Source organism: Ranitomeya imitator, chromosome 3, assembly GCF_032444005.1.
Source record: "Ranitomeya imitator isolate aRanImi1 chromosome 3, aRanImi1.pri, whole genome shotgun sequence".
NCBI classification, from domain to species: Eukaryota; Metazoa; Chordata; class Amphibia; order Anura; family Dendrobatidae; genus Ranitomeya; species Ranitomeya imitator.
The window spans coordinates 786,907,341-786,934,841 of NC_091284.1; the positions used below are offsets into that span (position 1 = coordinate 786,907,341).

General features: G+C 46.9%; 1 protein-coding gene across 1 annotated transcript in view; it reads left to right on the forward strand.

Annotated features, from left to right (window-relative positions):
* Window positions 1-27,501, forward strand: part of C3H11orf97 (chromosome 3 C11orf97 homolog) — a 149,658-nt gene that overhangs the window by 52,929 nt on the left and 69,228 nt on the right. The window contains exon 3 of the mRNA XM_069760299.1: window positions 9,613-9,726. Coding sequence (XP_069616400.1) covers window positions 9,613-9,726 — 114 coding nt within the window. The remainder of the gene's footprint in view (window positions 1-9,612; window positions 9,727-27,501) is intronic.

The following is a 27,501-nucleotide window of genomic DNA, read 5'->3' on the forward strand; positions in this document are numbered from 1 at the left end:
GATGCCTGTCTGCGGTGACTCCTTCCAGTAGGCCTCCACTGACCACACCACTGCTGCCCGTGTACCCCTGGAACCAATTTAAAATTGCCTACAGCCATGTGTTATTATTTTAGGCCTTCGATGCCTGTCTGCGGTCACTCCTTCCACTAGGCCTCCACTGACCACACCACTGCTGCCCGTGTACCCCTGGAACCAATTTAAAATTGCCTACAGCCATGTGTTATTATTTTAGGCCTTCGATGCCTGTCTGCGGTCACTCCTTCCATTAGGCCTCCACTGACCACACCACTGCTGCCCGTGTACCCCTGGAACCAATTTAAAATTGCCTACAGCCATGTGTTATTATTTTAGGCCTTCGATGCCTGTCTGCGGTCACTCCTTCCACTAGGCCTCCACTGACCACACCACTGCTGCCCGTGTACCCCTGGAACCAATTTAAAATTGCCTACAGCCATGTGTTATTATTTTAGGCCTTCGATGCCTGTCTGCGGTCACTCCTTCCACTAGGCCTCCACTGACCACACCACTGCTGCCCGTGTACCCCTGGAACCAACATCAGAAAATATAAAAATAAGTATGTTGCTTATAAAAAAGAAAATACTGGAGAGATATCAAATGCAGACATTTTAACATTAAAAACAAACACATACAACAAAAATCTGGTACAGTACTAAAAATGGCCACCAGCTACAATAACTTTCTCCTGCAAGTAGTTAACTGAAAGGTTTTTTCAATTTTAAACACAGATATGGCATCCACCGAGTGTTGTCCTGTCGCGTCTTCTTTATATTATTGCCAAGAAGATGCAAAACAATGAAAATAATAATATCATTATTTACCAAAAAAATAGAGTAAGTCAAAACCACATTGCAAATAAACATTCATTACAAATAAAGAAGCAGGGCGCGTCCGAGGGTGAGTATATACCTAATAAGAATATAATCACCCTCGGACGCGCCCTGCTTCTTTCCGACAGCCTTCCTTCCTAAGAATCAGCCCTTCCGTGGTGTAGAGAGAGGGTTTGTTACACTCCAAGGTGTTCCCCAGGTTGCCTTTCCTGAGCTTCGATCTTCCGGCTCTCGTTTAGTAGTTGTTGGAAACTACGCTGCATTGGGCCTACAAATTGGGTATGGGGTGTAGAGAGATGGTGTGTTCCACTCCAAGGTGTTCCCCAGGTTGCCTTTCCTGAGCTTCGATCTTCCGGCTCTCGTTTAGTAGTTGTTGGAAACTACGCTGCATTAGGCCTACAAATTGGGTATGGGGTGTAGAGAGATGGTGTGTTCCACTGTAGAGAGATGGTGTGTTCCACTCCAAGGTGTTCCCCAGGTTTCCTCGCCAATGCTTCGATCATCATGCTCTCGTTTAGTAGTTGTTGGAAACTACGCTGCATTAGGCCTACAAATTGGGTATGGGGTGTAGAGAGATGGTGTGTTCCACTGTAGAGAGATGGTGTGTTCCACTCCAAGGTGTTCCCCAGGTTTCCTCGCCAATGCTTCGATCTTCATGCTCTCGTTTAGTAGTTGTTGGAAACTACGCTGCATTAGGCCTACAAATTGGGTATGGGGTGTAGAGAGATGGTGTGTTACACTCCAAGGTGTTCCCCAGGTTTCCTCTCCATTGCTTCGATCTTCATGCTCTCGTTTAGTAGTTGTTGGAAACTACGCTGCATTAGGCCTACAAATTGGGTATGGGGTGTAGAGAGATGGTGTGTTACACTCCAAGGTGTTCCCCAGGTTTCCTCTCCATTGCTTCGATCTTCCGGCTCTCGTTTAGTAGTTGTTGGAAACTACGCTGCATTAGGCCTACAAATTGGGTATGGGGTGTAGAGAGATGGTGTGTTACACTCCAAGGTGTTCCCCAGGTTTCCTCTCCATTGCTTCGATCTTTCGGCTCTCGTTTAGTAGTTGTTGGAAACTACGCTGCATTAGGCCTACAAATTGGGTATGGGGTGTAGAGAGATGGTGTGTTACACTCCAAGGTGTTCCCCAGGTTTCCTCTCCATTGCTTCGATCTTCCGGCTCTCGTTTAGTAGTTGTTGGAAACTACGCTGCATTAGGCCTACAAATTGGGTATGGGGTGTAGAGAGATGGTGTGTTACACTCCAAGGTGTTCCCCAGGTTTCCTCTCCATTGCTTCGATCTTCCGGCTCTCGTTTAGTAGTTGTTGGAAACTACGCTGCATTAGGCCTACAAATTGGGTATGGGGTGTAGAGAGATGGTGTGTTCCACTGTAGAGAGATGGTGTGTTCCACTCCAAGGTGTTCCCCAGGTTTCCTCGCCAATACTTCGATCATCATGCTCTCGTTTAGTAGTTGTTGGAAACTACGCTGCATTAGGCCTACAAATTGGGTATGGGGTGTAGAGAGATGGTGTGTTCCACTCCAAGGTGTTCTCCAGGTTGCCTTTCCTGAACTTCTATCTTCAGGCTCTCATTAAATTGTGGTTAAACGGAACAACTGCATTTGGCGTACTAGTTGGTTTGGGGCCTACTATCGGTGTCTGCCGCTCCTTGCTGTTCTCCTGGTTTCCTGTCCTGAAATTCCGTTTTCAGGCGCTCGTTAAGTAGTTGTTAATGTTAGACTGCATTTGGCCTACTAGTTGGGTTGGGGCCTACTATCGGTGTCTGCCACTCCTTGCTGTTCTCCTCCACTGAACAAAGCTGTGCCGCCTGTTTACTACTGTTGCCAATTTTGAACTGCATTTCGACTACTTACTGATTTGGGCCTACTCTCTGTGTCAGCCTCTCATTCCAGTTGTCCTCCACTGCAATGCCCCCTGATTAGTCCTGTGTTACCAATTTTGAACTGCATTTAGCCCACTTTATTCTTTGGGCCTATATCTGTGTTTCCTCCTCATCCTGCCCATTGCCCAGCCAGTGATAGATGAGTCTGCTGGTACATTGATCCATAACGCAACATTTCCCGTGCACGCTACACTGCAAGATTGTGACCCTGCTGAAAGTCAGGTCCCCCTTCCCGCATACTATACCACCTTACATGGGGATAAACAGGAAGGTGCACATGAAAGTGCAGGTTCCTTCATCAGGTGGGGGGAGGAATACTAGTTGGCGACGTCACTGGCACAGGGCCTCTCATGGTACGCAAAAGTGTTGCTGCCGGTGGGAGGCGCCCCCGCCGTGCAAACACACCGCTGTACTTTGAGGGGCCCTGTGCCAGTGCTAATGCCAACGAGTGGGCCCCCCCTGCTTGCTCAGGTTCACAGCACTTGCAAAGTTGAAATACTTACCTCTCCCTGCTCCACTGCCGTGACGTGGTCCAGATTTCCTGTGCCCACTAATTACTTGAACCAGCCCTACCCACCTCAACTTTAGCCAAATGACCCCCAATTTCAAATGCCTTCCAATTATTATATGGTAAATTACGCTTGACAAGCTTCATTAAGAAGAATGGATGGTTTTGACATTAAAATGGGCACTCTAGGTGTTTTCCTGGCCCCCACTCACTGCCGACTATGCTGCCCCATTGACTTGCATTGGGTTTCGTGTTTCGGTCGATCCCGACTTTACGTCATAATCGGCCGATTTCACTCGACCCGACTTTTGAGATAGTCGGGTTTCGCGAAACCCGGCTCGACTCTAAAAAGGTCAAGGTCGCTCAACTCTACTCTTCACAGATGAAAGCAGGTTCACATTGAGCACATGTGACAGATGTGACAGAGTCTGGAGACGCCGTAGAGAGCGATCTGCTGCCTGCAACATCCTTTAGCATGACTTGTTTGGCAGTGGGTCAGTAATGGTGTGGGGTGGTATTTCTTTGGAGGGCTGCACAGCCCTCCATGTGCTCGCCAGAGGTAGCCTGACTGCCATTAGGTACCGAGATGAAATCCTCAGACTCCTTGTGAGACCATATGCTGTTGCGGTTGGCCCTGGGTTCCTCCTAATGCAGGACAATGCCAGACCTCATGTGGCTGGAGTGTGTCAGCAGTTCCTGCAAGATGAAGGCATTAAAGCTATGGACTGGCCCGCCTGTTTCCCAGACCTGAATCTGATTGAACACATCTGGGACATCATGTCTCACACCATCCACCAATGTCACATTGCACCACAGACTTCCGGGAGTTGGCGAATGCTTTAGTCCAGGTCTGGGAGGAGATCCCTCAGGAGACCATCTGCCGCCTCATCAGGAGCATGCCCAGGCATTGTAGGGAGATCATACAGGCACGTGGAGGCCACACACACTACTGAGCATCATTTCCTTGTCTTGAGGCATTTCCACTGAAGTTGGATCAGCCTATAACTTAATTTTCCACTTTGATTTTGAGCATCATTCCAACTCCAGACCTCCGTGGGATATTAGTTGTGATTTACATTGATCATTTTTAGGTTTTATTGTTCTCAACACATTCCACTATGCAATGAATAAACATTTACAACTGGAATATTTCATTCAGTGATATCTAGGATGTGGGATTTTAGTGTTCCCTTTTGTCACGATCCATGTTTGGATCTGTGGCAGATCTGGTTTCCCTCTGATTTAAACCTTTTTTTCTTTTCTGGCCATTGGGGGTTAATGCAGTTTCCCCCCCCCCCCCCGGTAGCCGCTGGTGTTATTGCATTGCATTGCTGCTGGGTCAGCTGATGTTTGTGACCACTCCCACCATCCTTTATAAGGTCACCTGGTGCATCAGCTGACTGTTAGTTATACAGTTCTCTTCAGGAGACCAACCTTGCAGTAGCAGCTCCTTGGTGTCAGCCAAGTCTGGTGTTTGGAGCTCAGTTGCTGTACTATCTGTGTTGTGGAGTCTGCAGCGGCGTGCACAAGCTAAGTTCTGAGTTTTGTTACTTTGTAGTTTGTGCATTCACCTTTTGGTATGGTGTTCCCCTCACTCTCATATTGTTTATTCCTGTTTATTTGCTTTGTGGTGCTGTTTACACTGTTCATCTCCTGGGGTGGGGGTTGGGGGTTTAGTTCAGGGTTTAACAGGAGACAGGAACAGGTCGGTGACTTGGGCCTCCCTACCTTCAAGGGTACCCCCAAGTTAAGGAAAGACAGGGCTCCCCCTAGCCTGAGGGGCAGTTCAGGGGCCCAGATTCCTCATCTCCTGTTTTCCTATTTCTGCCCCGTGACACCTTTATTTTTTTGAGCAGCCTATATTCTCGTCTATCACTTAGATCCTGGCGAGACCACTCCAGCACAGGCAGCGACCCAGTGCGAGTCATGGTGACAACATTTCTCTGCCTGTGCAGGGACTCTGATGTCCTGTGCATGCTCCTGCCATTCTGTTAGCTGCAAGCTTGAAGTGTGACCTACAGCCTACAGAATGGAGTGTGATAGGGCTGAGAAACCAGGACTCTCTTCTCTACTACAGGGTTTAACTGCATCAACATGCTATACACTGGTATGGTTAAGAGTGGTGGTCGGTCTAGGTGGGCAGTGTAAGTGGGCACAAGGCAACCGCCCCTCTGTTCCCTGGTAGCTGCACTACTGAGCTGTGTGTTATCTTAAAGGGAAACTGTCACTAGTTTTTTCATGTATGAAATGTGGCCAGCTGCAGACAGAGCCTTCAACCTAACTGCGCATGCGCCGCCACACATTTCTCCGGCTCCTGCTTACCGGAACCTTTTTGCCCATATTGTTTTGCTCACTGCCACCAGAATTAAACTTCCAAAGGCAGGGAAGACAACAATATAAGTGAAATGGTTCCGTTAAACTAGAGGCAGAAAGATGTGTGCCGGCGCATGCGCAGTTAGGTTTTAGGTTCTGCCCACAGTGGGGCAGAACAAAGTGCTGAAATAACGCACATCGGACCGGACCGTCTGAATTTGTATACCTCACTGGAGCACGTCAAAAGGTTTTTTGTGGGGATATACAGGGGGAGTCAGGACAAAAAGGTCAGTTCTCCAGCTTTTATTGGTGCATCCATAAAGAGTGCAAGATTTGCAGTTGCACCCTCGTCCAAGTGCCTATGAGGTCTAAAAGGGCAATGTGTGATGGAAAATTATAACTAATACGTATATAAATGTTTTGCAACCTGTATCTCTTCAGCTACTGCAAAACTAAATTTGCAAGCATGCCCTGAAAGCAGGGTGTGTCATGACATGCTGGAAGATGTAGCTATATAGCAGCTGTGAAGCCACAAGTTTTAGCAGATTGCTATACACAGAGCAATCCTATTGAATGTGCATAGACACTGCAGTCATTACAAGTGAGGTGAGGGGGGCTATACACTCTTCTCAATTCAAAGTTCACTATCAAGAAGGAAAGTGGTGGAATTATAGAACTCGCAGGATAGATAAACATGTTACTAATCTGAAAATTATGAAAAAATTGAAAAATGTTAAAACATCTGGATTTATTCAGTATGGAATATAAGCCCCACATGCAGAAATACCCACACTTACAGCCTTGGCTGCTATCACTGAGGTCTCATAGTTTTTAACCCCTTCATGACCCTGGGTATTTTCCCTTTTTCGTTTTAGTTTTTTATCCCCTCCTTCCCAGATCCATAACTTTTTTATTTTTCCGTTAATATGGCCAGGTGAGGGCTTATTTTTTGTGGGACGAGTTGTACTTTTAAACGACATCATTAGTTTTAGCATGTCATGTACTAGAAAAACGGGAAAAACGCGGCGATACCAAATATGTGTATGTTTGATTTTTTTATTGCTTTATTTTGAATAGGGCGAAAGGTGGGTGATTTAAACTTTTTTTTTGTATTTTTTTAAAACTTTTTTTTTTACTTTTGCGATGCTTCAATAGCTTCCATGGGAGACTAGAAGCTGGCACAACTCGATCGGCTCTGCTACATAGGAGCAAAGCTCAGATCGCTCCTATGTAGCTGAAGTGCTGCATTGCTATGAGCACTCAAAGCAATCCAACGTCAACAACCATAGAGGTCTTTAATAGAGGTCTTCAATAGACCTCTGGTTGTCATGCCGACGCATCGCTGACCCCCGATCACATGACGGGGGTCAGCGATGCGCGCATTTCCGGCCTGATGGCCGGAAGCGATAGTTAAATGCCGCTGTCAGCGTTTGGTGAATCGCGATTCCACCAGCCGCTATTGCGAGCACATGACAGCTGTTCAAAACAGCTGACATGTCCCGGCTTTGGTGCGGGCTCACCGCCGGAGCCCACATCAAAGCAGGGGACCTGACCTCGGACTATCCCGTCCGAGGTCAGAAAGGGGTTAAGGTTGAAGGTAGACTTAAGTCCATCGAGTTCAACCTACAGCCTAACTTGTTGATCCAGGGGAAGACAACAATGGGTAATGGTTGAGGAATATTCTACCACACGGAATTCACTTGGACAAATCATCAAAATCCGCTGTTGGCAGCTACTTTTGTAATTTTCAACCAATGACATCCTACATGTGCTTTCAGATTTTAACAATGCCCTCTCAGTGCTTGCATACTGTAATAGTTGCCCTTTTTGGCTCCATAAAATAATGTCGCACTTTGAGTCCTTTCATGTCCCGATTGTGCCAAATGTTGAGACATGAAACCAATTGCTTTCTGCTCTGTTTTCAACTCCATCTGGATCAGAGGGAAGCAGATATATTGGAAAGTGTTGCCTGTCTGGAGATCTGGGCAGGCCCCTTTGAGTTGGTAGGACATTGTTTACTTGTCATGGGTTTACCACGACAGAGAGGGGTCGGAGGACTGCAGCATCTGATTTCTCCTATTCCTGCACTGATTAAAAGCACTTCACCTTCATATTAAATGGTGTAAATTTCTTTTAGCAGTGCAGGGGTTAATCTACTCAGTCGAGAGCTCCTGGAGGCTTTCCTGCATTAAGGCTCTCAGCTTTTCACTGTTAGCCACTCCCATCTCCTATAAAATCTGGGTCCTGACTAGCACTCATTGTCAGAGTTAGCTTATGCTGCATGGCTAGAGGTTGTTGGTCATTGTTGCTGGAGAAGGTGTTTGGTGGATTTATCTGTGACTGTTGCTAGGTTTGGAGTGTGTGAAAATTTCCTTTCTTCTCCTACTTTGGTTAAACCCCATCCTTCACTCCCCAGTGTTTCCCTCTGTTGTATGTTTGTATATTTGTATGATTGGTATTTTCCTTTATCCCTGTTTGTATTACCTCGTTAGTCTGGTTGGTGTATTATTGTACACTAATACTGCCCTTCCCTGGATGGAGGAAGGGTACAGACTGAGAGCGGATTCAGGAGCTAAGGCATGGTACGTGGCCCCAGCGTCTTCACCATCAGAAGTAATTCGGGGAACAGGGCGAGCTACGGTGCCCCTGACGTTAGGGACAGGGAAGGAGCCCCAGGTCCTGGGACAACAGATTCGGGACAGTGTGTCAAACAATGTCCATCTGAATAAGGGACAGAGAAGGACATAGTGTGAACATGCTCTTACTCTTTGGTATACCAGCTTACAGTCCAGCTCTATATCTAGAGCAGGGTGAAGGGTTGGCAGTGCATGATACAGGGGTTCTCTTTTTAGTGTTACCCCCAATCCCCCAGATATTGACAATCTGTCCTAGTAATATATTTTCAGTGTGTGCAGTATAATAAATCATATTTTATATATAATGTTATTTCTTATAAGCACCAATTTCTATGTTGAGCTTCAAATAGGCTTTTCTATTACCTGACCTTAAAGGGGTATTCTCCAATTTGGAAGTTATGCCTTATCCTTGAGATAAAGAATAACTTTACGAACACTGGGGAGTGGGGATCCAACTGTTAGGAACCCCACCAATCTAGAGAACTGTTTATAAACAAAGGGATTTTTAATTATACAGGTTGCTGCTCCTCTTTTACTGGTCATCGCTTCAGTGGCTGGTCTCCTAGGCAAGGAGTGCAGTGCTTACAAGTTTTTCCCACAGAGCTTGTAAGCGCTGTTCTAAAGTTGACCGGATCATTGGACCTTGTGGTCATGTGGTGCTGCAGAGACAAAGCTGCCTTATTTAACAGCATTAGAGATTGCGCACAGTTTGGCCCAGAGGTGCAATGATGCCGCTGGTTCATACTGTCAATCCTCCAAAGTGCAACGCCCCCTTTCCGTGGCAATCAAGAAAACATAAGATCAAACAACCCTTTTAATGGATCCTGTTGTATGAGTAATGATATCTAGTAATGTTTCTCTTTGCGGAGAGTAACGTGTCAAGCCTGACATACCAAGGTGAGGAGACTTTTAAGCTTTGCAATGCAAATTGTCTTGACACGTCACTCTCCGCCAAAAGAAACATTATGCCTTGGATCTCAGTCAGACACCACTCACTCAGCCAAACCAGATCTCACGCTTTGCACTGATGAGGGGCAGTACCCCGAAACACAGTGTGTGCAAATTGAGATTTTGGTTTTGCCTTTTATCCTAAGTCATGTGACAAGGCTCGTTAGAGGGTCAATATTGATTAGTACTTCCAATAGGTGGCGCTAGAGTTCAAGTCCTCTTCCTCTCTGAAGGGACAATTTGCATATTATTCCCAGTGTAATGATGGGCTTAGTCATGTTATTTTTCATCATGTACCAAAGACCAGAGGTTCCTCCACTGAGTCCTGGAATGTGTAGAACATGCGGCCTTGGCTGCTTGTAAAATAAAGTGTTGTTTTCCTGGGTCATCACAAATCTTGTACCATTCTTATAGTATAGTGTATAAACTACAGTTGTAACATTGGTGCTTACTTTTCTCTTCTAGCTGTACAGATGGATAAAATTCTGAAGGTCGAGAAGAATACCCAAATTTATGGATCTGCGGCTCCCTACAGGAACAGCTTCCTGACCCAACCGGGCCATTACTCCAGACACAAGGGTGAGATTTAACCCCATCCTACACAGCCTAATCCCAATCAATTAATAAAGAGGTATCAGAGGCAAAAGCGGAGAGAAGGAAAAGTAGTCATCAATTCTTGGACAAAATCAGGGGCACTGCTAGAAAGTGAGAAAATCTGGGGTAGTCCTGTGAAGAGAAGTTATCACCTATCCAAAGGATCAGTGATAGCCTATGGATGGTGGCGGTCCGAACCCTGGAGACTTGCCATGATTGGCCGGATGGAGGAGCACCTTTATACCTTTAGGAACAGAGCTGCAAGCTGCAGTCACATACCGGAGTGCCGCTCCATTCAATCTTCATGGGGCTGCTGAGCTCTGCACTTGGCTTTTTCCTGAATGAATGGAGCGGCGGTAGAGCATACACACTGCTGTTTCATTCTAAGTGGGATAAAAGTGCCCCGTTCTTCAAATCGGTGCGGGTCTCAGAGGTCAGACCCCCATCTATCTATAAGTTATTACCTACCCAATGGATAGGTGATAACTTGTTTTCACCAGACAACCCCTTTACCCTTGCTTGAATTTTTTTATGGACTTCAGTTTTTTACGATACACATTCAATACTTTATCGCGGCGTGCTAGAAGACTTTCCTCAGGCGGCTATTCGCATCACAAATATAGAAAAAACATCTCCTGACAGAGTATCCCAAATCAAAAGACACCTATATAGGGAAATAATGTCCCCCTCTGCCATCTACAAAGTCCATTATGCCAACTACAAAGCCCCATGTCAGCGTCTAATCGCTTCCTATAATGGCAATAATGACCCTATGCCACCTACAATGTCACTTATATCAGCCACGCTGGCCACTATTCTTCCAAGATGGCCACAATATATCATTTGCTAGCCACAATGCCTACACCCTTGTATAGGGACGGGTCTCACTCTAATGACCCATATGTTAGATATAGCAATTGGGTAAGTTGTGGATATGTCAGCCGGTACCAGGAAGAAGACCCAATTTTAATCATTGCCATATATTCTGCATTTGAATTTTTTGCAGGAGCCGAGCTTCTTAATTATACTTTGGCATAGGACTGCATGGAAATCTTCTACATATTCCTAACAGATAGTGCAGCCCAAAAATTTTTCTTCGACACGTCTTTGGCCAAACAGCTCCTAATCCGCCAGCAGATGGCAGTAGTGCGCACGGCTTATCGCTATTTTATACTCTGGGCCTAATGTGCGTTATATGAACTGAGCCCTACACTCCCTTAAGAAATTAGTTCAGTATCCCAGAGACTTTTCGAGAGGTGACGGGTCAGAATAAATGCAATTTTTCAGCTATTTCTAGTTTTTTAATATCAGTTTAATCTGCCAGGATGGCTCGATGTGGACAATGTTCTGCAGGTAGATCGTACATTATACGTTTATAACTGTCAGGGTTGTAGACAAGATAAAGTGAGGAAGAGAGAGGCTCTATGCAATGAACCGTACGTGAACAATACAATCTTGTGGCACAATTTGAGAGTTCAGTGAAGTCGCAGCATGTGATTGCTATAAGCCCTGTGACTAAATGGATCTGTTCATTTTAATAATATGCACATGTATCTAAATGTATCAAAATAGGCAAAGAGCGGGGGTTGTGTTAAAATAATCGATCATTAAATTAAGGATTTTGATCATTAGATCTAGATGCCGTGATTTCCACTGATCATTGCACAAAGAGACAGAAAGGCTCAGCGGAACATTGCACTCTTTGTCCCTGATCGGTTTTAATCTCTAGCTTGGCTTGTCGGACCATTATCAACAGAAAAAATATGTGGCTAGAAAAATATGAAATCCTGAAGAAAAGTAGCCAGGCCAAGCTAGCTTTTGTTCAGAATGTCCTGTTTTTTAATCATGTGATTGTTTTTAACAAAATATGGATAGAATAAAAGTTTTCTGCTATACCTCTTTTGGAGCTGTGCACCGGATTGTTCACCTTTGTTTCTTGGGAACACTTTGCAGGTGATGGCCTGTACAGGTTGAAGATTTCCATTATCCTTTGGGTTCCTCCAAAGAGTAGCAGCAGTAGTTTTTTTTGTAAGGAACAGCAGTAGTTTGTAATGCAGCTCTTTTGGAGCTGTGCACCGGATTGTTCACCTTTGTTCCTTGGGAACACTTTGCAGGTGATGGCCTGTACAGGTTGAAGATTTCCATTATCCTTTGGGTTCCTCCAAAGAGTAGCAGCAGTAGTTTTTTTTGTAAGGAACAGCAGTAGTTTGTAATGCAGCTCTTTTGGAGCTGTGCACCGGATTGTTCACCTTTGTTCCTTGGGAACACTTTGCAGGTGATGGCCTGTACAGGTTGAAGATTTCCATTATCCTTTGGGTTCCTCCAAAGAGTAGCAGCAGTAGTTTTTTTTGTAAGGAACAGCAGTAGTTTGTAATGCAGTACCAGTAGCGTGTAATGGAGCGCTGGTAGTTTGTAATGGAGCAGCAGTGGTTTGTAATGGAGTGGCAGTGTATGTAAGGGAGCGGCAGTGGTTTGTAATGGAGGAGCAGTGGTTTGTAATGGAGCGGCAGTGGTTTGTAATGGAGCAGCAGTGGTTTGTAATGGAGCGGCAGTGGTTTGTAATGGAGGAGCAGTGGTTTGTAATGGAGCGGCAGTGGTTTGTAATGGAGCAGCAGTGGTTTGTAATGGAGCGGCAGTGGTTTGTAATGGAGCAGCAGTGGTTTGTAATGGAGCGGCAGTGGTTTGTAATGGAGCAGCAGTGGTTTGTAATGGAGCAGCAGTGGTTTGTAATGGAGCGGGAGTGGTTTGTAATGGAGCAGCAGTGGTTTGTAATGGAGCAGCAGTGGTTTGTAATGGAGCGGCAGTGGTTTGTAATGGAGCAGCAGTGGTTTGTAATGGAGCGGCAGTGGTTTGTAATGGAGCAGCAGTGGTTTGTAATGGAGTGGCAGTGGTTTGTAATGGAGCGGCAGTGGTTTGTTTTGGAGCAGCAGTGGTTTGTAATGGAGCAGCAGTGGTTTGTAATGGAGCGGCAGTGGTTTGTAATGGAGGAGCAGTGGTTTTTAATGGAGTGGCAGTGGTTTGTAACAGAGAAGCAGTGGTTTGCAACGGAGCATCAATGGTTTGCAACGAAGCATCGATGGTTTGTAATGGAGCATCAATGGTTTGGTATGGAGCAGCAGTGGTTTGTAATGGAGCAGCAGTGGTTTGTAAAGGCGCAGCAGTGGTTTTTAACAGAGCGGCAGTGGTTTGTAATGGAGCGGCAGTGGTTTGTAACAGAGCAACAGTGGTTTGCAATGGAGCATCAATGGTTTGCAACAGAGCATCGATGGTTTGTAATGGAGCATCAATGGTTTGTAATGGAGCAGCAGTGGTTTGTAAAGGAGCAGCAGTGGTTTGTAATGGAGCAGCAGTGGTTTGTAATGGAGCAGCAGTGGTTTGTAAAGGAGCAGCAGTGGTTTGTAACGGAGCGCCAGTGGTTGTAACGGAGCGGCAGTGGTTTGTAATGGAGCGGCAGTGGTTTGTAAAGGAGTAGCAGTGGTTTGTAACAGAGTGGCAGTGGTTGTAACGGAGCGGCAGTGGTTTGTAATGGAGCGGCAGTGGTTTGTAACAGACTGGCAGTAGTTGTAACGGAGTGGCAGTAGTGTGTAATGTATTGTTTCCCAGTGGTCAGATTAATGTAACATGTATCACCTATCCTTTGGATAATTGATAAATGTTGATGACTGGTGTGAGGAGCTGGCAACGGAATTCTTCCACCATGGAGCTATGGTACGTCAATCTTATTATTTTGTGCATTAGAGATTTGCTTGTTTGTCAGTTTAAGGTGCAAAATCTCTCTTGGAAACTGTTCAGCCTCACAAATCAATGTTTCCATTCAGTGACAGTAAGCAGAGGAAGACAGGTGGACTGGATCTCATGTACAGTGGGGCAAAAAAGTATTTAGTCAGTCAGCAATAGTGCAAGTTCCACCACTTAAAAAGATGAGAGGCGTCTGTAATTTACATCATAGGTAGACCTCAACTATGGGAGACAAACTGAGAAAAAAAAATCCAGAAAATCACATTGTCTGTTTTTTTAACATTTTATTTGCATATTATGGTGGAAAATAAGTATTTGGTCAGAAACAAAATTTCATCTCAATACTTTGTAATATATCCTTTGTTGGCAATGACAGAGGTCAAACGTTTTCTGTAAGTCTTCACAAGGTTGCCACACACTGTTGTTGGTATGTTGGCCCATTCCTCCATGCAGATCTCCTCTAGAGCAGTGATGTTTTTGGCTTTTCGCTTGGCAACACGGACTTTCAACTCCCTCCAAAGGTTTTCTATAGGGTTGAGATCTGGAGACTGGCTAGGCCACTCCAGGACCTTGAAATGCTTCTTACGAAGCCACTCCTTCGTTGCCCTGGCGGTGTGCTTTGGATCATTGTCATGTTGAAAGACCCAGCCACGTTTCATCTTCAATGCCCTTGCTGATGGAAGGAGGTTTGCACTCAAAATCTCACGATACATGGCCCCATTCATTCTTTCATGTACCCGGATCAGTCGTCCTGGCCCCTTTGCAGAGAAACAGCCCCAAAGCATGATGTTTCCACCACTATGCTTTACAGTAGGTATGGTGTTTGATGGATGCAACTCAGTATTCTTTTTCCTCCAAACACGACAAGTTGTGTTTCTACCAAACAGTTCCAGTTTGGTTTCATCAGACCATAGGACATTCTCCCAAAACTCCTCTGGATCATCCAAATGCTCTCTAGCAAACTTCAGATGGGCCCGGACATGTACTGGCTTAAGCAGTGGGACACGTCTGGCACTGCAGGATCTGAGTCCATGGTGGCGTAGTGTGTTACTTATGGTAGGCCTTGTTACATTGGTCCCAGCTCTCTGCAGTTCATTCACTAGGTCCCCCCGCGTGGTTCTGGGATTTTTGCTCACCGTTCTTGTGATCATTCTGACCCCACGGGGTGGGATTTTGCGTGGAGCCCCAGATCGAGGGAGATTATCAGTGGTCTTGTATGTCTTCCATTTTCTAATTATTGCTCCCACTGTTGATTTCTTCACTCCAAGCTGGTTGGCTATTGCAGATTCAGTCTTCCCAGCCTGGTGCAGGGCTACAATTTTGTTTCTGGTGTCCTTTGACAGCTCTTTGGTCTTCACCATAGTGGAGTTTGGAGTCAGACTGTTTGAGGGTGTGCACAGATGTCTTTTTATACTGATAACAAGTTTAAACAGGTGCCATTACTACAGGTAATGAGTGGAGGAAAGAGGAGACTCTTAAAGAAGAAGTTACAGGTCTGTGAGAGCCAGAAATCTTGATTGTTTGTTTCTGACCAAATACTTATTTTCCACCATAATATGCAAATAAAATGTTAACAAAACAGACAATGTGATTTTCTGGATTTTTTTTTCTCAGTTTGTCTCCCATAGTTGAGGTCTACCTATGATGTAAATTACAGACGCCTCTCATCTTTTTAAGTGGTGGAACTTGCACTATTGCTGACTGACTAAATACTTTTTTGCCCCACTGTATACATAAGGCCTACATTAGCATTTCTGTCCTGTTTCTGGGACGGTCAGTTTTTTGAAATTTGTATTCATTAGCCCTCATGTCTGACCACTCCGCCTATTAGCCGCAGGTGTTTTAATCGCAGCAGGTCCATTACCCCTCTACAGAGAGAGATAAATTTAGTCTAAGAAGAGGTTTCAGATGAAGACGTTTATTCTCAGCAAGGAATGTAGTTCAATTTTCATGTTTGCATGTTTTAGCGCTACAGTGTGCTGCCTTATTTATTTGACTGTATACGAGTTGGTGACTCTAGGTTCAGCACCTGTTCACACTAAGGCCGGGTTCACATTGCGTTGCTGGCGTCCGTTAGACGGACTATGTTACACTGCGGCATAACGCAGTCCGTTAATGCCGCCTTTAATTCCTATGTCAGACGCATTGCTAGCGCACGCCCACAATGGGCGTGCGCTAGCGATGTGCCGTCATTGAGTGACGGACCTTGAGACGCAGCGTTTCCGGGTCCGTCACTGCTAGCGCAGATAGAGCTAGAAGATGCTCTATCTGCGCTAGCGTGATGGAATGTCGGCACTTGCGTTAAAAGCAGCCCGTTATTGTATGTGTTGAACGGGCTGCTGTTAACGCAATGTGAACCCGGCCTTAGTCTATGTTTGGATGCGATGGTCAGTTTTTTTAAATCTGTTTCTGGGTGGGGCATATGTGTCTTTGTTCTTTTCTGCAGGGGGCATCCCTAATACACCCTGCAGACAGGCTGGAGACTGTGCTTCTGGAACGTTCTTCAGCAAATGTTTAAGAGGGAGGGTGTGAACACCTCTGCCCATCTAGGGGCCTGATTCCAGGATAGGCAGAATAAGCATGCTTAGTGAGGGAGTTGGTGAGGTGACTTCGAGGGGTGAATATCTGTTGCTGAGGTCCTGCTGCCCATGTATGGATAGCCTATGGAGACTGGAGATCGGTTGCTGGCTGGGCTGGATACACATGCTACGGTTGTGGGATTTGGTGTCTGAATTTGATTAACTAACCTGAGGGCTGTTGTTGCCAGCTGGAGCTGGATACATGTTCTGCGGTCATGGGATCTATCATCTGGATTTGAGGACCTATTATAAGGCGTTATAGCCGGCTGGAGCTGGATACACGTGCTATGGTCGTGGAATTCGTTGCCTGGAGGAGCATGGACTGTGACTATGACTATACTGGCGGGAAATACAAAAGCTGTGGGCCAACAAAAAGTTGGGAGACAGTGGTTATCGCCTTGTACACGGCAGTGAAACTAACGGCCCTGTGTTGGGATCTTTTGGACTGGGGGCCATTGCATTGTGGCCAGCTACCTGAAATTTCTGTAAGACCATGGACGTAAAGGAATGAAAAATTGTTGTATCGTTAACCTGCCTAGGTGATTATTACAACCCACAACTTCAGACCCTCACTGTTAGGACTTGCGGAACGCACCAAGACAGATGATATAGATGCGTTCGCAGTCCGGGGTCCACCGTGCAGGTGAAAACCTGCTGCTAGCAATTTGCAGACTATATGGCGGTACACTAAAGTATACACACGTGGGTTAAACCTCACCCAGTGTGAAAGAAGCAATCCTGTTAAGTCACAGGACCGCGGTACCGCACCTAAAGCGCGAGCAAGTAGTCAGCGTACTGTTATGAAAGGCAATTCAGTACCACAATGGACATAGCGGTCAGAGCACATACAGTGATCTGACAATAACCCAAAATCATAGAACGAGCTCTGAGACGTGGGAACTCTGCAGACTGCAATCCCTAATCCTCTCCAAACAACACTAGAGGCAGCCGTGGATTGCGCCTAACTCTGCCTATGCAACTCGGCACAGCCTGAGAAACTAACTAGCCTGAAGATAGAAAATAAGCCTACCTTGCCTCAGAGAAATACCCCAAAGGAAAAGGCAGCCCCCCACATATAATGACTGTGAGTTAAGATGAAAAGACAAACGTAGAGATGAAATAGATTCAGCAAAGTGAGGCCCGACTTTCTTAACAGAGCGAGGATAGAAAAGGTAACTTTGCGGTCTACACAAAACCCTAAAGAAAACCACGCAAAGGGGGCAAAAAGACCCTCCGTACCGAACTAACGGCACGGAGGTACACCCTTTGCGTCCCAGAGCTTCCAGCAACAAATTAGACAAGCTGGACAGAAAAAATAGCAAACAAATAGCAAAGAAGAACTTAGCTATGCAGAGCAGCAGGCCACAGGAATGATCCAGGGAAAAGTAAGTCCAACACTGGAACATTGACAGGAAGCCAGGATCAAAGCATTAGGTGGAGTTAAGTAGAGAAGCACCTAACGACCTCACCAGATCACCTGAGGGAGGAAACTCAGAAGCCGCAGTACCACTTCCCTCCACCAACAGAAGCTCACAGAGAGAATCAGCCAAAGTACCACTTGTGACCACAGGAGGGAGCTCTGCCACAGAATTCACAACAGCGTACTTAACCCCAGCCGGGATTGAAGTCCGATTAGACCCTTGCTGGCACTACACCGCAACTGGGCGTGAAAGGAAACTAAATAGAAATATTTAAATGCACAGGAGTGCGAGCAATGCCGCACTGACAGATGCCACCAACCACCCAGGCTTGGGTATGGAAAGCGCAAGGCAAGCGCAAGGCGCCGTACAGGCGGACACAGCAAGAGGACGCTGTAATGTGTGTATCGTGCAGATGGTTAGTCGGGCGCTAGATAGCTACCAACATCCGCGAGCAGACAACAACTCTAGGGAGGGATACTTAGGAGCTTTCATCCATCGATATACATCCATCTACACACACACATATATCATTATAAGACAATACTAGCGCATGGCCGTGCGGTCATGCGCAGTTTATATAGTTGCAGCACAGGAAGTGGCTACAGCACTTTTGCCCTTCCAAGACCTGCCAAGAGGACCAATGGAATGTGCTGCAGAGCCTGAGCACATGACCCTCGATCTCCAACGGGAGATCTTACCCTGGGCATGCTCAGTACGTGCAGACAAGGACTTAGTCCCAGAGAAGTCCGCTCGCTGCTGACCAGCACTGACTTTAATGGCAGAGACTGGAGAAGCAGCAGTAACTCTCAGAACAGAGTGAGAATGAGCAAGACGCTGGGACTGACGTCTTTGCTGAGCAGACTCCACTGCGGCTGGATAAGAATGGGAGACCGCAGCGGAGGTGGCTCGAGATTCCCCCTGTGCAGAAGCGGGAACTCGACCCCTAACATTACCCCCCCTCCTAGGGCCCACCCCTCCTTGGGCCTCGCTACGTTCGAAGGCAGCAATGAGCTGCGGAGCCCGAATGTGCTCAGCAGGCTCCCAGGATCTATCCTCAGGACCATAACCCCTCCAGTCCACCAAATAAAATTTTTTACCACGAACCACCTTGTACCCCAAGATAGCGTTCACCTCGTAATCGTCTGTAGACGAACCCGACGTCCCAGTAGATGACTCAGAAAACCGGGACATGTACACGGGCTTAAGGAGGGACACATGAAAGGTGTCGGTGATACCTAGGCGTGGAGGAAGGGCTAGACGGTAAACCACAGGATTAACCTGTTCGAGGACCTTAAAAGGACCTAAGTAGCGAGGTGCAAACTTGGTAGACTCAACTCGCAGCCTGATGTTACGGGCGGAGAGCCACACCAAGTCGCCAGGAGCAAAGGTTGGAGCGGGGCGCCGATGTGCGTCGGCGGAAAACCTCATTCTCTCCTTGGAAGCCCGAATGGCATCCTGAGTGCGATCCCAAATGTCCCGTGCCTCCACAGCCCAGTCTGCCACCCTGGAATCGGCGGAAGACACGGGCATGGGCACAGGTACCCGCGGATGCTGACCATAGTTAAGGAGGAATGGGGTCTGTCCAGTGGAGTCAGCTACAGCGTTGTTAAGAGCAAACTCCGCCCACGGTAGCAAAGATGCCCAGTCATCCTGCTTAGCAGAAACAAAATGTCGCAGATATGTGACCAAGGTCTGGTTGGCTCTCTCTACCAACCCATTCGTCTCAGGATTATAAGCCGAAGAGAGATTCAACTCGATACTGAGAAGACGACAAAGCTCTCTCCAGAACCGAGACGCAAACTGGGGACCTCGGTCACTGACAATTTTGTCTGGCATACCGTGAAGACGAAAGATGTGTTTAACAAACAACGCTGCCAAGGCCCGTGCAGAAGGTAACCGGGGAAGCGGCACCAAATGCACCATTTTAGAAAAATGGTCGGTGATTACCCAAATAATGGTACAGCCACGAGACTTGGGTAGACCCACTACAAAATCCATCCCGACCATCTCCCAGGGCCTGTCTGCCACCGGCAGAGGGTATAACAAACCAGCTGGCCGTTGTCGGGAAGACTTATTCTTGGCACAAGAGACACATGCCTGAACGTAGTCTCCGACGTCACGAACCATATGTGGCCACCAGTACATTCTCGCCAGTAACTCAGATGTCCTTTTTGCCCCAAAGTGTCCACCCACTCTGGACGAATGAGCCCAAGAGAGAACCTCCGGTCGCAAATTGATGGGAACAAAAGTCTTGCCCGGGGGCACAGACTCTAGCGAAACCGGAGCTACAGTTCTCAGACTCTCCGATGGGACAATGAGCCGAGGCTCGTCCTCCTCCTCCTCAGCTGACACGAAGGAGCGAGAGAGAGCGTCAGTATGAATGTTCTTCTCCCCGGCGAGATAATGTAGGGTAAAGTGGAACCGGGAGAAAAACAAGGACCATCTGGCCTGACGAGAATTCAGCCGCTGGGCTGTTTGTAAATAGACCAAATTCTTGTGATCCGTGAAAACTTGGAATGGGAACCGAGCACCCTCCAAGAGATGTCTCCACTCCGAAAAGGCCAACTTCATTGCCAGCAACTCCCTATCCCCGATGGAGTAATTTCTCTCCGCTGGTGTGAAAGTCTTAGAGAAAAAGAAGCATGGGTGCTTCCGACCCTGAGCATCCTTTTGATAGAGGACTGCTCCAGCACCAACGGATGAGGCATCCACTTCCAAAAGGAATGGCTTACCCACATCGGGACGATGAAAGATGGGAGCGCTAGCAAAATGGGACTTTATTGAAGTGAAGGCCTTGGAGACCCCTTCAGACCACGATTTGGGATTCGCTCCCTTCTTGGTGAGGGATACCAAGGGAGCTACCAAAGTTGAGAAGTGGGGAATGAACTGGCGATAGTAATTTACGAACCCCATGAAGCGCTGCACCACTTTAAGAGAATGGGGTTCCTGCCAGTCCATCACTGCTTGTAGTTTGGCAGGATCCATAGCCAATCCCTGGGCCGAGATGATATAGCCCAGGAAAGGCAAGGACTCCTGCTCAAACACACACTTCTCCAACTTTGCATATAAGGAATTCGCCCGTAAGAGTTCGAAGACTCTGCCAACATCTCTCCGGTGGGAGTCAATATCTGGAGAGAAGATGAGAATATCACCCAGATAGACTACGACCGAGGTAGAAAGCATATCCCGGAAGATATCGTTGACAAAGTCCTGAAAAACGGCTGGGGCATTACAGAGCCCGAAAGGCATCACCAGGTACTCATAGTGCCCATCCCTAGTATTGAAAGCCGTTTTCCATTCGTCCCCCTCACGGATGCGAATTAGATTGTAGGCACCCCGCAGATCTAATTTGGTGAATATTTTAGTTCCCCTTAATCTGTCAAAGAGCTCCGATATCAGGGGCAACGGGTATTTGTTCTTAATAGTGATAGCATTGAGACCCCTGTAATCGATGCAAGGACGTAACTCCCCGTTCTTCTTCTGTACACACTCACTCACACACCTGCCCAAACAAGACTTACTCCAACCCAATATTCTCCCTGAGGACCACTCAATATGTGGGGAGTGGAAACGAAGCCAGGGTATTCCCAGCAAAATTTCATCCATTCCCTCAGGAAGGACAAGAAGGGAAATAATCTCCTGGTGGGAAGGAGATATGGACAGCGAGAACGGAACTGTCTGGTGTGTGATTTGCAGTGGGAGTGTCGCCCCATTCACAACTCTAACCGTTACTGGTTTGGCGAGCATGACTAGTGGTATAGCATGACGTGTAGCAAAAGCAGAGGACATGAAGTTTCCCTCTGCTCCTGAATCCACACAAAGCTCGACTGTTAGAGTGGAGGAGCCTAACAGGATTGTCCCTTTAAAGGACAGTTTGGAGGAGAATGCAGCTGTGTCTAGTGAACCCCCCCCCCCAATGGTTACTAGACGCGATCGTTTCCCGACCGCCGCGGACATTTATTGGCGTAATGTCCATGTTGTTGACAGTTATTACAAACCACGGGTACTCGAGCGGCTAGAGATTTAGGTCCCGCTCGAGAAACCTCCATGGCCTCATGGGAATCTGATGCCAAGACAGGGGATTCCAGAGGTCTGGCGAAAGTTGGAGCCAGCCGAAACCTCTGCCTACACTGGGTCCGCTCCAACCTCCGCTCGTGAAAACGGAGGTCGATGCGGGTATACACAGAAATAAGTTCCTCCAGTGTGGCCGGTATCTCCCTAGTGGCCAAGGCGTCCTTCACATGGTCTGCCAGTCCCCTCCAGAACACCGGAATAAGAACTTTGTCTGGCCACTCTAACTCTGAAGCTAGAGTCCGGAACTGGATGGCAAACTGGCTGACCACGGACATACCCTGTGTAATAGACAACAATTGGAGTGCGGTGTCGTGGGTAACCCGAGGCCCTAAAAAGACCTGCTTCAGAGTGTCCAAGAAGAGAGGAGCACTCTGTACCACACGATCATCTCGCTCCCAGAGTGGCGTTGCCCACTCCAACGCCCTGCCCGACAAGAGAGATAGGATAAATCCCACTCTCGCCCGCTCCGTAGGAAAACGTGATGCCAGGAGCTCAAGATGTATAGAGCACTGGCTCACGAATCCGCGACAATGTTTACTGTCGCCAGCAAACTTGTCAGGAAGCGGGAGACGGGATAAAGTCGGAGCAGGGGTGGCAGCGGACAAACTGGCTGCGGCTACACTTGCAGCCTGAACAGCTACAGCAGTGACATCCACAGCTGAGGTTGTACGCTCAAGAGCCGCCAACCTTCCCTCCAGCTGCTGGATGTACCTCTGTAAATGCTGGTCGTCCGCCATTTTACTAGCCAGACCCTGGCGCTAGTATTATGTTAGGACTGGCGGAACGCACCAAGACAGATGATATAGATGCGTTCGCAGTCCAGGGTCCACCGTGCAGGTGAAAACCTGCTGCTAGCAATTTGCAGACTATATGGCGGTACACTAAAGTATACACACCTGGGTTAAACCTCACCCAGCGTGAAAGAAGCAATCCTGTTAAGTCACAGGACCGCGGTACCGCACCTAAAGCGCGAGCAAGTAGTCAGCGTACTTAACCCCAGCCGGGATTGAAGTCCGATTAGACCCTTGCTGGCACTACACCGCTACTGGGCGTGAAAGGAAACTAAATAGAAATATTTAAACGCACAGGAGTGCGAACAATGCCGCACTGACAGACGCCACCAACCACCCAGGCTTGGGTATGGAAAGCGCAAGGCAAGCGCAAAGCGCCGTACAGGCGGACACAGCAAGAGGACGCTGTAATGTGTGTATCGTGCAGATGGCTAGTCGGGCGCTAGATAGCTACCAACATCCGCGAGCAGACAACAACTCTAGGGAGGGATACTTAGGAGCTTTCATCCATCGACATACATCCATCTACACACACACATATATCATTACAAGACAATACTAGCGCATGGCCGTGCGGTCATGCGCAGTTTATATAGTTGCAGCACAGGAAGTGGCTACAGCACTTTTGCCCTTCCAAGACCTGCCAAGAGGACCAATGGAATGTGCTGCAGAGCCTGAGCACATGACCCTCGATCTCCAACGGGAGATCTTACCCTGGGCATGCTCAGTGTGTGCAGACAAGGACTTAGTCCCAGAGAAGTCCGCTCGCTGCTGACCAGCACTGACTTTAATGGCAGAGACTGGAGAAGCAGCAGTAACTCTCAGAACAGAGTGAGAATGAGCAAGACGCTGGGACCGACGTCTTTGCTGAGCAGACTCCACTGCGGCTGGATGAGAATGGGAGACCGCCGTGGAGGTGGCTCGAGATTCCCCCTGTGCAGCAGAGGAAGCTCGACTCCTAACACTCACAACTGTGATATTCCTTGAAATAAAAGGATGTCACATGAAGCAGATTACAAAAAAATGTCACTGGCATCTAGTCAGATTCCAGATATCCAGCAGAGCTGCATTATACATCTTACTATTTAAAGCTGCACGGCTTCTGGGTGTCGGGATAACATTTTTGCTTCAAAGGGAGCCTGTCACCAGTTTTGTCACATAGCAGCTGAAACTATCATCTTCCTCAGCGTGTGCACTGCATTCCTTAAATCTTTATATAACCTCGTGACTCCTCCTGTATAGACCCGAAAAACCTTTTTGATTTCTCCTGCGCTGTATGCTAATCGGGTCCGTTCAGTCGAATAGGCGTGGCTTCGATCCACTCCACCTCTCCCATGGGCGTGGCTTTGGTCATCTCCATCCCTTCCCCTGCTGCTTGCCATCCTTCACGTGGATGATGCCTCCTGCGTCATACTCATCATTGTGAGATATCTCGCGCCTGCACAGACAACTCGCTTTTCGCGCTTGCGCAGTATGCTTTACCTAACTGCTGGCAAAGCCGAAAAGCAGAAGTGCGCATGTTTTTCAGGAGTCAGGGGGTTATATAAGGATTTAGGGAATGCAGCGCAGAGGCTGAGTAAGATGATATTGTTAGCTGCTATGTGACAAGTTGGTGACAGATTCCCATTAAATAGTAGTCCTCCTGACCTACTGTCTCCTTCCCCATTACCCCATAGATTGTAAGCCCGATAGGAAAGGAGTTCTGTACCAGTCCCTTTGATTACTTTTTTTTATGTTCTTGAGTTTATAGAATTAATTTTGCTTTAAAAATAAATAATAATAATAAAATAGTCGTACGTAAAATCAGATATTAAAGATTGTGATTTGCACTAGTTGATGGATTTACACCTATTTATTGCTTAGTATATTGTTACTATTTTATGAATCTGTCATTGTAGGCAAATTATCCCACAAAACTTTGGGTAGGACACTTGTCATTTCTGTCCAGTAATTGTAAGTCTCTTTACTATGGCAGGAGTCTTAGTGAAGTGCTATGTTTCCAGGATAATCTGCAAAGAGTTGATGAGGATGAAACAAAGCGTTTTCTATGCGAAGTGTTGGCACATTGTAAATGTCAGGCAGTCACTTTGTAATTCATAGCTGGATTTACTGGTGGATTCATGACCAAGATCCATAGTTTATACATTTCTATTGTGCCAGTAAGGAAATGTTTCTTCTTAAAGGGAAAGTGAACTTCAAATAATCTAGAGAACTAAATGTCTCCAAATGAGATGGGCCCAGTTGCAGTCACATCCTTTGCGGCCGAGCTCTGATTGTCCCTGCTGCCACTACTGATTAGTCTATAGACCAGTATATACATAATTTAGGCAGAAAGCTGTCAACAAGGTGTGTTGGATAAAACTACAGCAAGAAGCCCAGTAAGTGCCAAACTGCTAGAATCAGGGTCTCTGTCCCTATTTTACGCTGCCTATAGATTGGGAAGCATACCCCTGGTGGCAGATTCATGTTAGTTACTGCACTTTCTGGGCAGAAATTATATCTGCAGCAGCGCTCTATGTGTGAAACGCTAAAATAATAACAAAATAAACTTTCTGAATGAAGCATTGTTAGTGTCTTAAGGGGTATGGACATTTTTGCAACTTTATTTATGGTTCAAATTATTATTTATTCTTTGGCTTAAATACAAAATGAAGCAGCTGTCTTCATTACCGCCCAATTTCTGAGCTCCTATGCAGATCTACGCATCTTCTTGGTTACACACTACAAACAAACCCAGTGTAGTATGACTGCGCAGTACGTCCCTCCTGGCAAAATATAGAGTGTATGTTAGCAAGAAGAAGGGGGTAGGTTGGAGCAGGTGTGACTGTGCGATCAGACTACATAGGGTTTGTTTGTAGTCTGTAACCATGGAGACACCTAGATCTGTATAGAAGCTGCATATCTATATATATGGGTCTCAAGGGCCCATTCCACCAGCACTCAGGGTCTCAAGGGCCCATTCCACCAGCGCTCAGGGTCTCAAGGGCCCATTCCACCAGCACTCAGGGTCTCAAGGGCCCATTCCACCACCACTCTGAGTCTCAAGCACCCATTCCACCAGTATTCTGGGTCTCAAGGGCCCATTCCACCAGCACTCAGGGTCTCAAGGGCCCATTCCACCAGCACTCAGGGTCTCAAGGGCCCATTCCACCTGCACTCAGGGTCTCAAGGACCCATTCTACCACCACTCAGGGTCTCAAGCACCCATTCCACCAGTACTCAGGGTCTCAAGGGCCCATTGTTGTGAATTCTGTGGTCAAGCTCCCTCCTGTGGTCATGAGTGGTACTTCGGCTGGTTCTGTTTATGAGCTTCCTCTGGTGGATGTGAGTGGGGCTGCGGCTTCTGAGTTTCCTTCCTCAGGTGACGAGGTTAAGTCGTTAGGTGCTGCTCTATTTAACTCCACCTAGTTCTTTGTTCCTGGCCTCCAGTCAATGTTCCAGTATTGGTCTTGCTCTCTCCTGGATCGTTCTTGTGGCCTGTCTGCCCTGCATAAGCTAAGTTCTGCTTGTGTTACTTTTGTTTGCTATTTTTTCTGTCCAGCTTGCTATATTGGTTTTTCTTGCTTGCTGGAAGCTCTGGGACGCAGAGGGAGCACCTCCGTGCCGTTAGTCGGTACGGAGGGTCTTTTTGCGCCCTCTGCGTGGTTGTTTGTAGGTTTTTGTGCTGACCGCAAAGCTATCTTTCCTATCCTCGGTCTATTCAGTAAGTCGGGCCTCACTTTGCTAAAACCTATTTCATCTCTGTGTTTGTGTTTTCATCTTTACTCACAGTCATTATATGTGGGGGGCTGCCTTTTCCTTTGGGGAATTTCTCTGAGGCAAGGTAGGCTTATTTTTCTATCTTCAGGGCTAGCTAGTTTCTCAGGCTGTGCCCGAGGCGCCTAGGTCTGGTCAGGAGCGCTCCACGGCTACCTCTAGTGTGGTGTGATAGGATTAGAGATTGCGGTCAGCAGAGTTCCCACGTCTCAGAGCTTGTCCTATGTTATTTGTAAATTATCAGGTCACTTGTGTGCTCTTAACCTCCAGGTCCATTGTGTTTCTGAATCACCAGTTCATAACAGTACTGGAGGCCCAAAGTACTAATGATTCTCAATAGAGGGAAAAGAGAAGTTCTGAGACCATTTTTTTTTCTTTGCACTGTGTTTTGTCTTTCTTTTCCCCTAGACATTTGGGTGGTTCAGGACACAGGTGTAGTGATGGACATTAAAGGTCTGTCTTCTTGTGTGGATAATCTCACTGCAAGAGTACAAAAAATTCAAGACATTATGGTTCAGAAATCTATGTTAGAACCGAGAATTCCTATTCCTGAGTTATTTTCTGGAGATAGAGCTAAGTTTCTGAATTTCAAAAATAATTGCAAATTGTTTCTGGCTTTGAAACCCCGTTCCTCTGGTGACCCAGTACAACAAGTTAAGATCATTATTTCTTTATTACGGGGCGACCCTCAAGACTGGGCATTTTCCCTTGCGCCAGGAGATCCTGCATTATGTAATATTGATGCGTTTTTTCTGGCGCTCGGATTGCTGTATGATGAACCTAATTCAGTGGATCAGGCAGAGAAAAATTTGCTGGCTCTGTGTCAGGGTCAGGATGAGGTAGAGATATATTGTCAGAAGTTTAGGAAGTGGTCTGTGCTCACTCAATGGAATGAATGTGCGCTGGCAGCAATTTTCAGAAAAGGTCTCTCTGAAGCCCTTAAGGATGTCATGGTGGGATTTCCTATGCCTGCTGGTCTGAATGAGTCTATGTCTTTGGCCATTCAGATCGGTCGACGCTTGCGTGAGCGTAAATCTGTGCACCATTTGGCGGTATTATCTGAGCATGGACCTGAGCCTATGCAGTGCGATAGGACTTTGACCAGAGCTGAACGGCAAGAACACAGACGTCAGAATGGGCTGTGTTTTTACTGTGGTGATTCCACTCATGCTATCTGTTGTGAATTCTGTGGCAGAGCTCCCTCCTGTGGTCACAAGTGGTACTTCGGCTGATTCTCTCTGGGAGCTTCCGTTCGTGGAGGAAGGTGGTACTGCGGCTTCTGAGTTTCCTCCCTCAGGTGATCTGGTGAGGTCGTTAGGTGCTTTTCTACTTAACTCCACCTAATGCTTTGATCCATGCTTCCTGTCAATGTTCCAATGTTGGACTTGTTTTTCCCTGGAT